This window comes from Schistocerca serialis, chromosome 8 (genome assembly GCF_023864345.2).
Source record: "Schistocerca serialis cubense isolate TAMUIC-IGC-003099 chromosome 8, iqSchSeri2.2, whole genome shotgun sequence".
NCBI lineage: Eukaryota > Metazoa > Arthropoda > Insecta > Orthoptera > Acrididae > Schistocerca > Schistocerca serialis.
In genome coordinates, this window is record NC_064645.1 from 479,756,790 (window position 1) to 479,771,211 (window position 14,422).

The window sequence follows — 14,422 nt, forward strand, 5'->3', positions numbered from 1 at the left end:
AGAAATTCGAGTGGAATTACTAACAATAAAGAAAGAATGTGGAGAAGTAAAACAAATGTCAATGGCTGCACAAAAAGTAGCAGGCCTGGCCAAAACGGCAGCAACAGGGGCAATGAAAGTCGCGGAAGCAACTTCTAAACTCGCAGGGCGCTTGCGACGTACAACACAATCCCACTCAAAATCCCTAGCGTTCTTAAAAACCCAAGGTAATATCGCGGTTGCGGACACCACGAAACGAACGGAAGAAGTAGAGAGTCGGATAGCAAAACTAGAGCAAAACGGGCACACGAGCACTGAGCGTTCGGATACCAATGATGGAGTACACAGAATTGTGTCTCCGAGGAAAAGCCCGCCGTGCTCTAGCCCAATGACCGAGTACGGAACTAACAATGCACACGCAGAAACAGCGAGTAATAGCTCTAATAATTATAGCCCACTTAGGAGAGTGAATCCTGAGAGCCACTTCCACTGTGATACAGAGGTAGCACATCACAGTTATCAGCAAGATAGAACAGGACACTCAGCAGACGTGCAAGTATCGGAAACGAGTGACAACACCAGTGCGAGGATCAGACAGGATTTTGATCACAACCAATTCCTGTCGATACTAAAATTCCAGAAGTTCAAAGAAAATGGAGGGTCGATGCATCCGAAGAGCTGGGTGATGCAGTTTACAAATTCATTACCGGCATCATGACCAACCCAGGTAAAATTAGAATTCATGTGTGCACACATCGAAGGCCAAGCCGCGGAAAAGATGCGGTGTGTGGCAGCGACGTGTCGGACTTATCAGGAATTTGTTGGTGCATTGCTGCGGACCTACTGGTCAAAGGAAACGCGAGACAGGATTAAAGAGGAAATAATATTTTGTCCTGAACTGGAAGTGTCCGGGCATAGGAGCGCAACCAAATTTCTTGATGATTTACTCAAGAAGAATCAATTTTTAGATAGTCCATATAGCAACGGAGAAATCATTAAATTTTGCTTTTCCAAATTGCCAGTTAGGTACCAACAGACACATGTCGGGAAGTGTGGATCTGACATTGAAGCATTCAAGAGTCTATTGCGCGAACTCGAAGTAGTCTTTGATAAACAAGACGCAAAGGACAGGAAGAAGGGGCAAAGTAACAAATACCACGGGCCAGGAAGGGAAGACGACTACAGATCGCATAATCGCACTGGTCAGTTAGGAAACCAGGGTTACGGAAGTCAAGGTTGCGCTATTCAAGTTTATGGAAACCAGAGACACGGAAACCAGAACGTCAGGGAACAGGGTCAATCTAGACAAGGAATCTGGGTAGGAGGAATAACGAACGGCAAAGCGACCGTAATTGGAGACAGCGAAACCAAGGACAACAATGGAGCCAGGAGATTGAAACTATACCCGCAAATCCTAATGCACGTCAGAGGAGGGGGAGCTTAACAAGGGATTGACGCCAGACTAGTGCGAACACAGGCCGCCGGAATTTCGCACGTAATCTCGGACCTGGCCAACTACGGATGATAAATTACGAAGATTTATCAGAAATTCTGCTCGAAGAACATAAAACAACTCCTCGACAGGATCGGCAGCCTCTTATCACAGTAGCAATAGCTGAAAAGAGTATGAATGCGATAATAGATAGTGGAAGCTACATAACAGCAATATCTGAGGCAGCATACAAGAGGTGCTCTCAGGATATGGACTGGCCTGTCCTGTCGGTTAAGAAAACCAAAATAAAAGGGGCATTAGCGGGTAAATGTACGGAGGTCACCCAACAAACAAGACTGGAATTCTCCTGCCAAGGACACAAAATAGAGTCTAACTTCTGGATCGTGCCAAATCTGGCGATCGACATGATAATAGGAACGGACTTCCTAAATGAGCATGAAGCGATAGTTGATCTAGGACGAGGTGAAGCGGTTTTGAGGAAAGGGAATCCCGTCCACATTATGTTCGACGACCAGCTGATCCCAGCTCAACTACCGTCTAACTGTGTACGGATAAACTATGCGTGTCTGAAAGACAGAAAGGAAGAACAGGTCGGCGTTGCGGGTAGGGGAGAGGACACGGATGAGAATGAAGTCGCAATAATGTGAGAAATAAAGGAGAAAATAGGAGAAAAAGTGGAAGCAATAAAGAATATAAGGTGCGACCACCGCAAAGAACTTCATAAATTACTAGTAGAACATGCGGAGGTTTTCATTCCCAAGACAGGATCAATAAAGAACTTCCAATATGAATTCCGTGTACGTCCGCACAACCAGTTTCGTGTGCCACCCTACCCAATCCCCTTGGCATATCGACAGAAAGTAGCAGCTGAAATTACGCGAATGCTGAGTGAAGGAATAATAGAACCTACGGCTTCAGCCTATAATAACCCGTTAAGAGTAGTCGAGAAGGCAGATGGTAGTATTCGTTTAGTCTTGGACTCGCGACAAATTAATACCGTAATAGAACCCGAAACAGACAGACCGGAACGATTAGAGGAACTCTTACAAAACTTTCATGGAATATCAATCTTCTCATCAGTTGATCTAAAATCGAGTTTCTGGCAGATCGAGCTCCACCCAAATTGCAGAGAGTACACAGCCTTTTTAGCATTTGGAAGATGTTACCGGTTTCGTCGTCTACCATTTGGTTTGAACATTTCGTCTGCCGCATTCATTCGGGGGCTGGACGGCATACTAAGCGATAATTTGAAACGTTATGTCACCAGCTATATGGACGATTTGCTGATCGCGGAGAAATCTTGGGGAGAGTACAATGCGGTCCTCGGTGAACTCCTTGCGACATTCAAGGAATTCGGAGTGACAATCAATATCGAAAAATCGAATTTTGTGACGTCCTCTGTCAAATTTCTAGGACATATCATCACGGGTGAGGGCATTGCGCCAAATCCCGAAAAGATCGAAGCGATTGAAAAGTTTCCCATTCCTACGACAAAGAAGCAGTTAAGGGGGTTCTTAGGGATCATAAATTTTTACAACCGTTTTATACATGTCAAAACTCAGAGCAGTCCTAGGTTGCATCAACTTACAGGAAAGAAGATTCCTTGGGAATGGGATGAGGCGGCCGAATCCGAATGGAAAGCATTAAAATTCGCATTATTACAAGCACCCATCCTCTCACACCCTAATTTGGCAGAAGAGCTTTGCATAGTAACGGACGGTTCATACTCAGGTCTGGGTGTCATGGTGTTCCAAGACTATGTACGTGAAGGAAATAGGGTGTGGAAGACAATTGCGTTTGGTAACAGATTACTAGCCAAGAGTGAGAGGAATTACTCAGTAACCGAGTTAGAGGCACTGGCTATTGTATGGGCGTTTGAAAAATTCAGATACCTTCTGTTTGGTCGGAAGACGAGGGTCTACACAGACCACAAGGCACTCGAGTTCCTGATGACTGCAAAGCTTAATCACAGGCGGCTCATTAGGTGGGCAGTACAATTTTTCGATAGAATCCTGGCAGTCATAACATTACTGCAGACGCCTTATCACGGTCACCAATCGGATTTGAGCACAACATGGAAAAAGATCCGGAGGAAAATCACTACTGCCTTTTCTATATGCAGAAAGTAGCCTTTGAAAATTTTATTACCTGTAGTATGCAGGACATCAAGAAGGAGCAAGACAAGGACCCTGCCCTAGTGTTATTGAAACAGAAATGGATAGACACCGTCAGGCAGTTCAACCTCTTGCGGAAAGGCATAATTTTCCACCGAAATTATGTCAATGACACTGAATGGGGGGTATGCATCCCTGAACAGCTAATAAACAAGGTTATATGGCCTACTCACCTCAGCTATGGACACTTCGGACCATGCAAGTGCAATCTCAAGCTAAGGACCATGTGTTACTTTCGAAACATGGAGCGTCGAATTCGGAGGGTACTGTCGGTGTGTAAAGACTGCCAAAAGGCTAAGCACACCACTGTGAGCATGCAGGCACCATTATACCCAATCGTACCGACCAAATTAAGACAATTAGCGGCAACAGATTTGATGGGGCCTCTGCCAAGAACAAGAAGAGGATATACTTACGTATTAGTGTTTGTTGAACTAACGTCCAAATACGTTACCTTTACGGCACTGAAGAGGGCGACAGGACAAACTGTATCACGAGCCTTAATCCGGGATTTCCTACCACAGATTGGTCATCTGAATAGAATTATTTCTGATAACGGGCCACAGTTTAAGTCAAAAACATGGAAGGAGACGTTGCGTCGATGTAAAATTGATCCCATTTTTATATCTTCACACCATCCGAGCTCGGATGCTGCAGACCGGGTTATTAAGGAATTCGGAAACTTGTCCCGGTTGTACTGTAACAAACAGCACACGACATGGGACGTTTTCCTTAAAGACTTCCAGGAGGTGATCAATGAGACACCCCATGGGATAACAAAATTCGCACCCATTACAGTACTGAAAAACCGGATTCCTAAGGACTTGATAACCGAGGTCGTAAACTTCCCACCAAGGGCGCGAACGCAGCACCGAGCCATAGTGGATTTGGCTCTCAAGAGGATACGGGCTGCAGCAGAGGTCAGGAAGAGACTTGGCGACAGGGGAGCTCGTCTACGACACTTCCAAATTGGACAAAGGGTGCTCGTGAAGTCTTTCCGACTCTCTAACAAACAAAAAATGAAATGCCAAAAATTCTATTCTGTTTACAACGGCCCGTACCGTATAAGGAGAGCAGCTCACCACAATGCTTATGAATTGCAGACGCTGAAAGGAAAGAAGTCCATAGGACTCCACCACATCTCTCACGTAAAGTAGTTCGTGGAATAGTAGTAGTGTAAGTGGTGTACATAGTAGAATGGGCAAATACATGAACCTTGCTATAGTAGTAGTGCAAGTGGTGTACATAGTAGAATAGGCAAATATATGAACCTTTCTTCGGGGAACAATAATCGTTGCATTAATAGATTAAGATTGCTAAAGTATTAACACACTTCGTTGTCTCGCATAAGAATGTACTGCTGCTATCCTTTTTTTGGTTTATGTTCGCGACTTCCAATGGCGATGGAGTAGGAGACACTACCTTTCCATGAGCAATGTTTTTGTCCTTTCCTGTCTGGTGTACATGTTGAGGGATAATGATACGTGACGAGATGTCGCACAAACGGGCGCATACAAGAACGTGCTCTTAGGAGCGTTCTGAGAAGTCGTGATACGCTCCATAGCGGCCACAACCAGTTCGTGAGACGTTCATACCAATGCTTGCAGGCACGCGTCAGTGCCCTGCAAGATTGTGGTATATTGCGTGATTTCGAGGATGAATATGGGCAGTATAGTTTTTACAGTGATGCGCCAGCATTGTTGTCTTGCAAGTCGGTGTGAACCTGTGAGCGTTTGACTCCAATGGTGCCCTAGGGCCTAGACGGTAGAAATGCGGGCATAAAGCCTACCATGCCAATGTGCTAATTGGGGATTTAGCGTGCTGCTTGTGACTGTCACAGACGAATAACCAAGGAATTATACTTGGAGATTCGTGACATACTGTGTAGCTGGTGTGTGGTGGGCGACGGAATCCTCAACAGGAACCAGTCCTGTTCTGATCGCGAAAACCGCATCACATAGAAAAAGAAGTTGCAACTATAAATTTATTGTCTTGTATAGCCATGGCTAACCCAGTCTCTGGAGTTTCAATGAGGCGTAGTGAGAACTCGGAGGCCATGTCGCACGGCGCGTACGTCACTGTCGTCAATAGCAGCGAGCAGCGAGACATCTCAGCGTAACAGGAATTATGTAAGAGTGTTGTATAACGTAAAAAGAGAGAGAGAGAGAGAGAGAGTACCATATACTAGGATAAGTTAAACTTAAGGATTTAACAATAACTAGATCCTTAATATTGTGGGGGTTTTCTACCACAAGTGTTTGGCGCGAGGCCTTTTCGGATGCTATTTTTCAGGTCACCAAACCACAGACCCGAGATGGACGGACGACGGGCGAGCGAAAGTAGAATAGTTGCACGTTCTTTATAGCACAGTAAAACTTCGACCGGCATAATAACATAATTTATTCAAAAGACATAGAATGTAGATCGTTGGCAAATGGTAGTTAATTCTTGAGCATGTCTACTGTCGATCTATGTAATTAATAGTAATATTAGTGCAGGCCCGCACATTTAGTTGTTCATCCAATATAGCGTCACACACCATTTACAGTAGTGAGATCGGTCTCTACACAAATATCAAGATAGATTATTTCCATGTCTAGATTAGTTATACCAAGATTTTGTTATAATGATAGCCATAGATTGATAACTATAAAATTAAAATAAGAGTGTCTGAAATGACAGACCATCAATGTATCGTTATGTAAATTTATTATAACATAGAAGGTCATGGGAAAAAGTTAGGCGTAAGATTTTTGTCAGAACTGTGCAGATGAAGAGAATCGTGGCAATGCAGAGGCCGGCCGGAGCAAAAAACAAGAGGTCATCGGCTATCTGCAAGAAGGGGAGCGTCAGCGTGCCACCTGACGAGAAGGGTGCGGCAGCGTCCGGTCCTACAAGCTGACAATCACCGGGCTGTATTCCTGAGGGATTAGGCGGCAGACAGCCCGCGCCGGGCCAGAAGCGAAAGTGTGGCTGGCCGTTGACACTGACATGCGACCAGCACGCAACAGCCAGCTAGCTCTCCAGACGCGGCAGCCGTTTGGAGGGATTCCCTGCGGCAGACCACGTTGTCGTGAGTACACGAAGATCACAGAACCTGCGCCTCATGTGTCTCAGGACAGAAAGGGACGCTATATAATCACCTATTTGAGTTTTTACAACTCACTAGCATTGGCCGATCTGCATACACAAAGCAGTATCGTGCCGCAAACTCTAACAAATGAATTGTCTCATTTCTCACTCCTCCTCTCACCTAGAGAGCAGTTGTAGTAATCGTCGCTCCTAGTTCGATCATGTCTGGATGACCTCACACACTTGTGAGTCACTCCACGTGGCATCACCCCTCGTCGAACTGCAATACTGGGAAACGTAAAGTACCGTCCAGAGAGAGAAGAGACCTGGACTAGTGATGTATCCCAACTAGTAGACCTCAGAGACAATTAATCGACGTGAGGAGAGCCTATCACTATGTCTTCCTACCGTACTGCCGTGATCATACACGTGGGTCTTGCTGCAATCTCAACAGAGTACTGCAGATGCTCCAGCACACCCTATTGCTGTTGCAACAACGTAGCAACAACACCCGACGTTTAGCCCTATGTAATGTCAGTACTGTGGTCCCCATCCCAAAAGCCCCCCTCCGATGCTCAAAACATGGAACCACGTGCATCAATGCATATGACTCAACATACCAACCCCCTCGGAGAAACTAACGAATTTGTGAAGTGCTTCGAATATTTCTAACAATGTGATTTAGTGCCTCATTCTCAGCACATTGTGCAATGTGCAAGCACAACTTGACACCCCATGAACCTTGTTTTATTTCTTAAATTTCTTTCTGTAGTGTTGTTTTTGTAATGTATGTTATACCTTGTATGTGTTTGTGAATTTGCACTGTAATTCTTATGTAAGTGATAGAGTAGGGCGCACAAATTACAAATTACTGTATTGTTCTCTACACGATGTTTTTTTTGTATTCTGTACTTTTTTGTTGTGTGTATGCAAACAGTGTGCCTGAAGTCCCCATAAACTGAAGCAGATACCACCACTGTCATTGTGAATGGACCATCAGTTCAGGGAACATTTTGTAAAGGTTATTCTTGCTCCAGGGTCACAGAATAAATCGGAGGTTGTAATTAGATTCTGAAAGCTCACAAAGAGATTGTTAACTTAAATATTATCATGTGTGATTGAGTTCAGGTTAGTTTAATGATTGAAATTGTTGTAACATCTTGGGCATTTAATTGTGGAGCACTGCAACACTGATTGTAAAGAATAAACTGCTCCATATTTGGCTCACGTGCCCGGGCCATATTTATAGCGTGAATGTCTGTGTGAATCGGTGTTTCGAAGGGGCTCCCTGGGTATAGATGTGTGATGTGAGTGTTCGAGTTCCATATTAAGAAGGTGAAGTTGGCTACATCATAAATAATCCTCTCTCTATGAGCTGCATTTTTCAGTTGCAGTGAATTTTTTTTATAGAGTGCGGCATGTGGAGTCAGTTTGCAAGATTGTTCTTGGGCGATTGACTCACTACCTTGTTCCTAAGTGAGCCAACCGCTCACCAAATGCAATTTAAAATGGCATAGGGGCTATGAGAGGTGGCAGAAGCCCCCTCTCATATTTCTATCTTACTCTGAGTAATTCGATTTTCCTCTCTAATTGCATGTGGTAAAAAGTTGCTATTCCTTCACACGCGGACTTCCCATGCAGCGTCTCTTGTCACCCAGGTGGCCCGGTGACAGGCGGGCTCTGCTGATCTTGGAAGGGTTAAGCTGAAGGGTGTGAGGGAGTCGAGTGAATGCTTTCCAGACGCAGACATTGTAATAATAGCGGCGGAGACACGCCCGCAAGGGCCTGAGGAAGTGGCTGGGCTAGAGGTTCCGTTACTTCGCAGAAACTTAGCGAAAACACTTTCTGGTGGGCTACCAGCGAGGTGTGGGAATGACTTGTGTTCCCATGCAGTCTTGACAGGCAATTTCCCGCGTTTTCTACAAAATCGTAACTGTGGCTTGCTCAGGGCATAGCTCCGTGACGTAGCAAAATCGGCGCAGACATTGGCGCCAAGAATCTCCATTTGTGGAGTGGTAGTGCTTCGGCAATAGAGTGGAATTTTCCGCAGGTTTTCGAGTTGCTGATTGGAACGTTTAACCTCGACCACTGTCGTGGGGGCGGGAATGTTCTGTGTTCGGTTTGTACGGGTACTCTTGTGGTAGTCGGCTCTCGCCTTTCGGTCAGAGTAGATTACAAGACTGAGCTCTCACTGCTCTGGACAGCCTGCCTTCCGTTGGCTGTCTAATATACTTTTATTTAATTGTAACTGTTTGGCGAAGTTGCTGAAGTTTCGACTTCAATGTAACTTTCCGAGTACAGTTGGCAATTGAGCGTTCTGCGTACAAAAGGGCCTATGTTGTCTGTCTTGAGCAGTTTCTGCTAAAGTTGACTGTATCAGAGTTACTGTGTGACTTCGCTTGTTAAAATCAATCACTGTACCGTCAGTGATTGTGTGGTGAGCCTTCTTCGTCTCCCTCAGAGGCGCATTTGTATTGCTAGGAAGTCTTTAGTCTGGAACAACCAAACCAGGATAATTTGTTTCGGGCTATACTCGCGACATTATCATCACCACGACGGGATATCGAAGCAACCAGCCATCGCCTCCGGTACGCCAGATCGTGTCCGTGCAGTTAAGTAGACAGCTTGGTAATGTACGTCCGCAGCACCGGCAAAGCAGGCAATTTTGCTAGCCGATAATCAGAGCTCAGCAGAGCGCGCCTGTTTGTCATTTCTAACTTTGTTCTGTCTTGGGTGTTCATTGCCTGAGTTCTCACTAATGTAGCAGCAATTAATGTTGGGTTGGCTGTGTGTGTCTCTCTTAAGATTTGAGTTGCAAGGAATTGGCTCCACATACCACTTCGTCATAAATGTCACAATCTAGTTTAGGGACAACTTCACCTTCACAGCATTTATTTGAGTATCCAATTTGAGCCAATTTGATGTATTGTATATGTTTCAGGTGTTTTTGTTTATTATTTTGAGTTTATTCATAATAAATCATATTGCTATTTTGGACAGAACTTTCATTCTGTTAATCGGTAGAGCAACCCTATCATTTCTCACTGTGTTAATGAAACTTTCCTTTATTTAACTTATTTATCAAATTAAATTATTGCAGGTGCCAAACTCATTTCTACTCCACTTGCAGGGTCGATTACAGTCAGTTTGCGTTTCTTTTTAATCCATGTGCAATAGCAAAAGTCGGAGTTAGAATAGGGGGAGCTTAGAGCATCATTTACATATGTAGATTCTAGAAGAATTTAGTGTTAAATACACTGCTAGCCCCGGGACCTCGCGTGTTATATAATTATTGATAAGCCACATCAGCCACTGTAATTTACAACAAGTTAAATAAGTAATTAAAGATAATTGAGGGTCACTTGTAGACCTTTTTTGATAGTTTTCTCTTTTATGAAAATTAATTTAAACCTAGATTATAGATGTAATATGGCATAGGTCATCCTTAGATCCATTATAGAACTTGGAAACCCATTCATGGAATATTCGTTCACATTTTTGTTGAACACAGTTGGTTTTCATCATCCTGTATTAAAATATTTCCTTTTACCAATAGTGCAATTTATAAACAATGTTTTGTGAGTAGAATAAAAATTCCAGTGGTAAACTTAACTGCTTTTTTGACGTTATTTTACCAGCTAAATAAAAATAGGAAAGCGTTAAACTCCTACCACTAAATATAGTTAGTATTAAGATTGTTTTACAGGGAGTGCAGTGGAGCTGACGCTGAAATCATTGAGTATTTGATTATATCATCGCTAGTCTCACTGAATGCTTCTGAACTCTACATGTCATGTGCGGTCTGGCGTCTTCTTACCAGCAACAGGTCACAGGTTCAAACTAGTCAATTCCCTAAAAAACACGCTCAGAGCGTCATTGCGCAAAAGCGGTAGGGAGACACGACTTAGAACAAACAGACACCACGCAGAATGTTAGAACATCTCTGATATCGCTACGACCGGAAAAAGGTCCTTCCGCAAATTTTTGTAGATTTCAGTGCTGGGGCATCAACAGGTGTCAGTGCGCGAACCATTCAAAGAAACATCATTGATATGGGCTTTTGGAGCCGAAGTCCCACTTGCGCACCTAATGCGACTGTTGACACAATGCTTTACGCGTCGCGTGGGCCCGTTAACACCGGCACTGGACTGCTGATGATTGGAAACATGTTGCCTCGATGGACGGGTCTCGTTCCAAATTGTATCGTGCGGATGGGCGTATTCGGAAACGGTGATATATCTAGAAACAACTCTGACAGGTGACACGTACGTATGCATCCTTTCTGATAACATGCCTCCATTCATGTCTATTGTGAATTCCGACATACTTGGGCAATTCCAGCTGGATTCTGAGTTTATACACTTCCGCTGGCCACCACGCTTCCCAGACATGAACATTATTGGGCATACCTGCGATGCCTTTCAACGTGTTTTTCAGAAGACATCTCCACCCCCTCGTACTTTTACGGATTTATGGACAGACCTGCAGGTTTCACGGTGTCGTTTCCCTGCAGCACCACTTCAGACATTAGAAGATTCCATGCCACGTCGTATTGCGGCACTTCTGCGTGATCGCGGCGTTTCTACACGATATAAGGCAGCTGTAGCAATTTCTTTGGCTCTTCATTGTAATATAATAATGTCTAACGTATTTCTTAAAGGGCCCATTCTTAATGACCAACTTGTTGATGATCTTATCATCGTTTTATCAGTTTTGTTTCGAAGTTCCCTAAAATTTAAACGCAAGCTGACCCAGCATTAACGATTCAGAGAGAGAAGCCCGCAAAAGACAGATTGCATACCTACTGAGGAGCAGTACTCCACATCTGATTTCGGATGCGGCCATTGCGATTAGCTGTAGTTACCTTTTCAAGCAGGTGGCAACCGTTAAACTCAGATAAGAACTGAAACGGGTCCTTTCTTCTTCCCCAAGAATGTGCAGTGGTACAAGGACGACCACGTTTCGACATTTTGAGCCAAGGTAGAATGTGAAACTTTTCTGGGCTGCAGAATGTTGTCTCTTCTCGACGTTCCAACAGATTGGTCGGTTACGTCGCGGAATTAGACGCATGGCCTATTATTTGAGGTCATAACCACACTATAGAGAGGACACTTCACGTCAAAAAACCCGCAGCCGAACTCCCCAGCCACACTTTTTACCAGCTTCTCTTTGGATCAACAGTTGCAGCAGCCAGACAACTCCGATGCGAACTCACTCTGCTCTTGGCACTTGGTGCCTTGAGTCGCATTACCGTTCGCCTGTTCGTTATCTTAAGCAGAAGGCAGCTGTGTCACTCGCGCACAAGTGTCACCGTATTCATTCAGGGTGAATGGCTACATCGCGCTTTGGCCGTGAGACGACATCTTCAGCCACATGGTGAAAAATCACCGCAACCGCCCCTGCTTCTCTCGTCGACTGTTATCTCATCGGTCTACCTCTCGAAGGCATTTAAGGATCCTCACATTCGTTCTGCTCTTTCAGGAATGGCAGTCGTACAAGTGGTGTTTACGGTGTGTTGTACAAGAGGCGTTCAATAAATAATGTAACAGTTTTTTTCTCGGCCAATGTCAGTTGAAAAAATACAGAATTTGCTGTGGAACATCATGGAATATTCGTGCCTCACCTCCTATAGTTTCATGAATTTCGATAGGTGGCGGCATTGTGCGTAACCGTCAAAATGGCGTCTGTGACGGACGTGCGTTTCAAACAGAGAGGTGTCATATGTTCAAAATGTTCAAATGTGTGTGAGTTCCTAAACTGCTGAGGTCACTGGTCCCTAGACTTACACACCACTTAAACTAACTTAAACTGACTTATGCTAAGAACACCACACACACCGATGCCCGAGGGAGGACTCGAAACTCCGGCGGGAGGGGCAGCGCAATCCGTGACATGGCGCCTCAAACCACGCGGCCACTCCGCGCGGCCAGAGAGGTGTCACTGAATTTATTGCACACCATTACAGATATTCACAGGAGTTTACAAAACGTCAACGGGGACCTGGCAGTGAACGAAATCGCGGTGAATCATTGGATGAGGCGGCTGTCATCTTCCCAACAAGGTTGTGCAAACCCGTCCTATCACACGCATACCGACGGCCGCATGCAGCTGCGCTGCCCTCAGGAAACTGGAGAAATGACTTCAGCGTTCTTGTGAAACACGAAGTATTGAGTGTTACTGACGAGGTGTATCAAATTAATTCCGTACTTCTAGACTTCCAGAAGGCTTTTGACACTGTACCACATCAGCTGCTTGTAGTGATGGAATATCCTCTCAGTCATGTGACTCGACTCCTGATTTCCTGCCGGAGAGGTCACAGTTCGTAGTAATTGACGGAAAGTCATCGAGAATATTAGAAGTGATTTCTGGCGTTCCCCAAAGTAGTGTTATAGGGCCTTTACTGTTCCTTATCTATATAAACGATTTAGGAGACATCCTGAGCAGCTGTCTTAGGTTGTTTGCAGGTGATATTGTCGTTTATCGTCTAGTAAAGTCATCAGAAGATTAAACAAATTGCAAAACGATTTGGAAAAGATATCTAATGGTGCAAAAATTGGCAAATGACCCTAAATAATTAAAATTGTGAGGTCATCCATATGAGTGCTGAAAGTAATCCATTAAACTTGGGTTACACGCTAAATCAGTCAAATTTAACGGTCGTAAATTCAGCTACATACCTAAGAATTACAATTACGAACGACGACAATTCAAAAGAACACATAGAAAATGTTGTGGGCAAGGCAAGCCGAAGACTGCTTTTATTGGCAGAACACTTAGAAAATGTATCGTATCTACTAATGAGAATGTCTACACTACGGTTGTCCGACCTCTTTTGGAATACTGCTGCGCTGTTTGGGATCCTTACCAGATAAGATTAATAGAGTACATCGAGAAAGTTCAAAGAAGAGCAGTACGTTTTGTGTAGAAGTAGGGGAGAGGACTGCTGCATGCTCCCTACATCTACAGCTACAAGAGGCTCCTCTCCACTCAACTATGACAGTTGTTACCAATATTAGTTTATTCCCAAGAATAAGCACCTATCGAAACTGAAGAGTTTCCTCATGGGGCACTCCTTCTATTCCGTCGAGGAGTTCGTTGAAAAATTAACCTGATTTTTATTGTATTGCTGATAGCGGTTACTTAAACTTAAGGACTGACTTTTCAGAAGGTTAATGAACATTTTTTTAATCTGTTATTGCGTTTATGTTGTAATTTCATGTACTAACACGTTCCATGACCTTGGAGATTTGCTCCTCAATTTGGTCCTACGGAACTTGACGAGTAAATAAAAGTAAAATAAAGAGTGTCACCGACATGATACAGGGTTTCGGGCGGACATCATTAGAACAAAGGCGTTTTTCATTGCGGAGAAATACTCTCATGAAATTTCAGTCCCCAACTTTCTCCACCGAATGCAATAATATTTTGTAAACGCCGACCTATATAGGAAGAAACGATCATCACAATGAAATAAGCGAAATCAGAGCTCGCACGGAAAGATATAGGTGTTTGTTTCTTCCGTTAACTGTACGAGACTGGAATAATAAAGAATTATTGTGAAGGTGGTTCGATGAACCCCCTGCCAGGCACTTCAATGTGATTTTCAGAGTATCCTTTTAGATGTAGATGCAGATGTAGCCACTGAAAACGAACTTCTCCTTCTGCATGAAAACTAAAGGCCTCGGATAAGTCTGCGCACCCGAGAGGAGCTCAGTAAACTTCACTAGATTATTCTGCCTCATCC

General features: G+C 44.1%; 1 protein-coding gene across 1 annotated transcript in view; it reads left to right on the forward strand.

The window, feature by feature from the left end:
- Positions 1–693: 693 nt before the first annotated feature.
- The window catches only part of LOC126417082 (translation initiation factor IF-2-like), a 56,739-nt gene continuing 43,010 nt past the window's right edge, over positions 694–14,422 (forward strand). The window contains exon 1 of the mRNA XM_050084975.1: positions 694–706. Within this exon, the coding sequence (XP_049940932.1) occupies positions 694–706 (13 nt within the window). The remainder of the gene's footprint in view (positions 707–14,422) is intronic.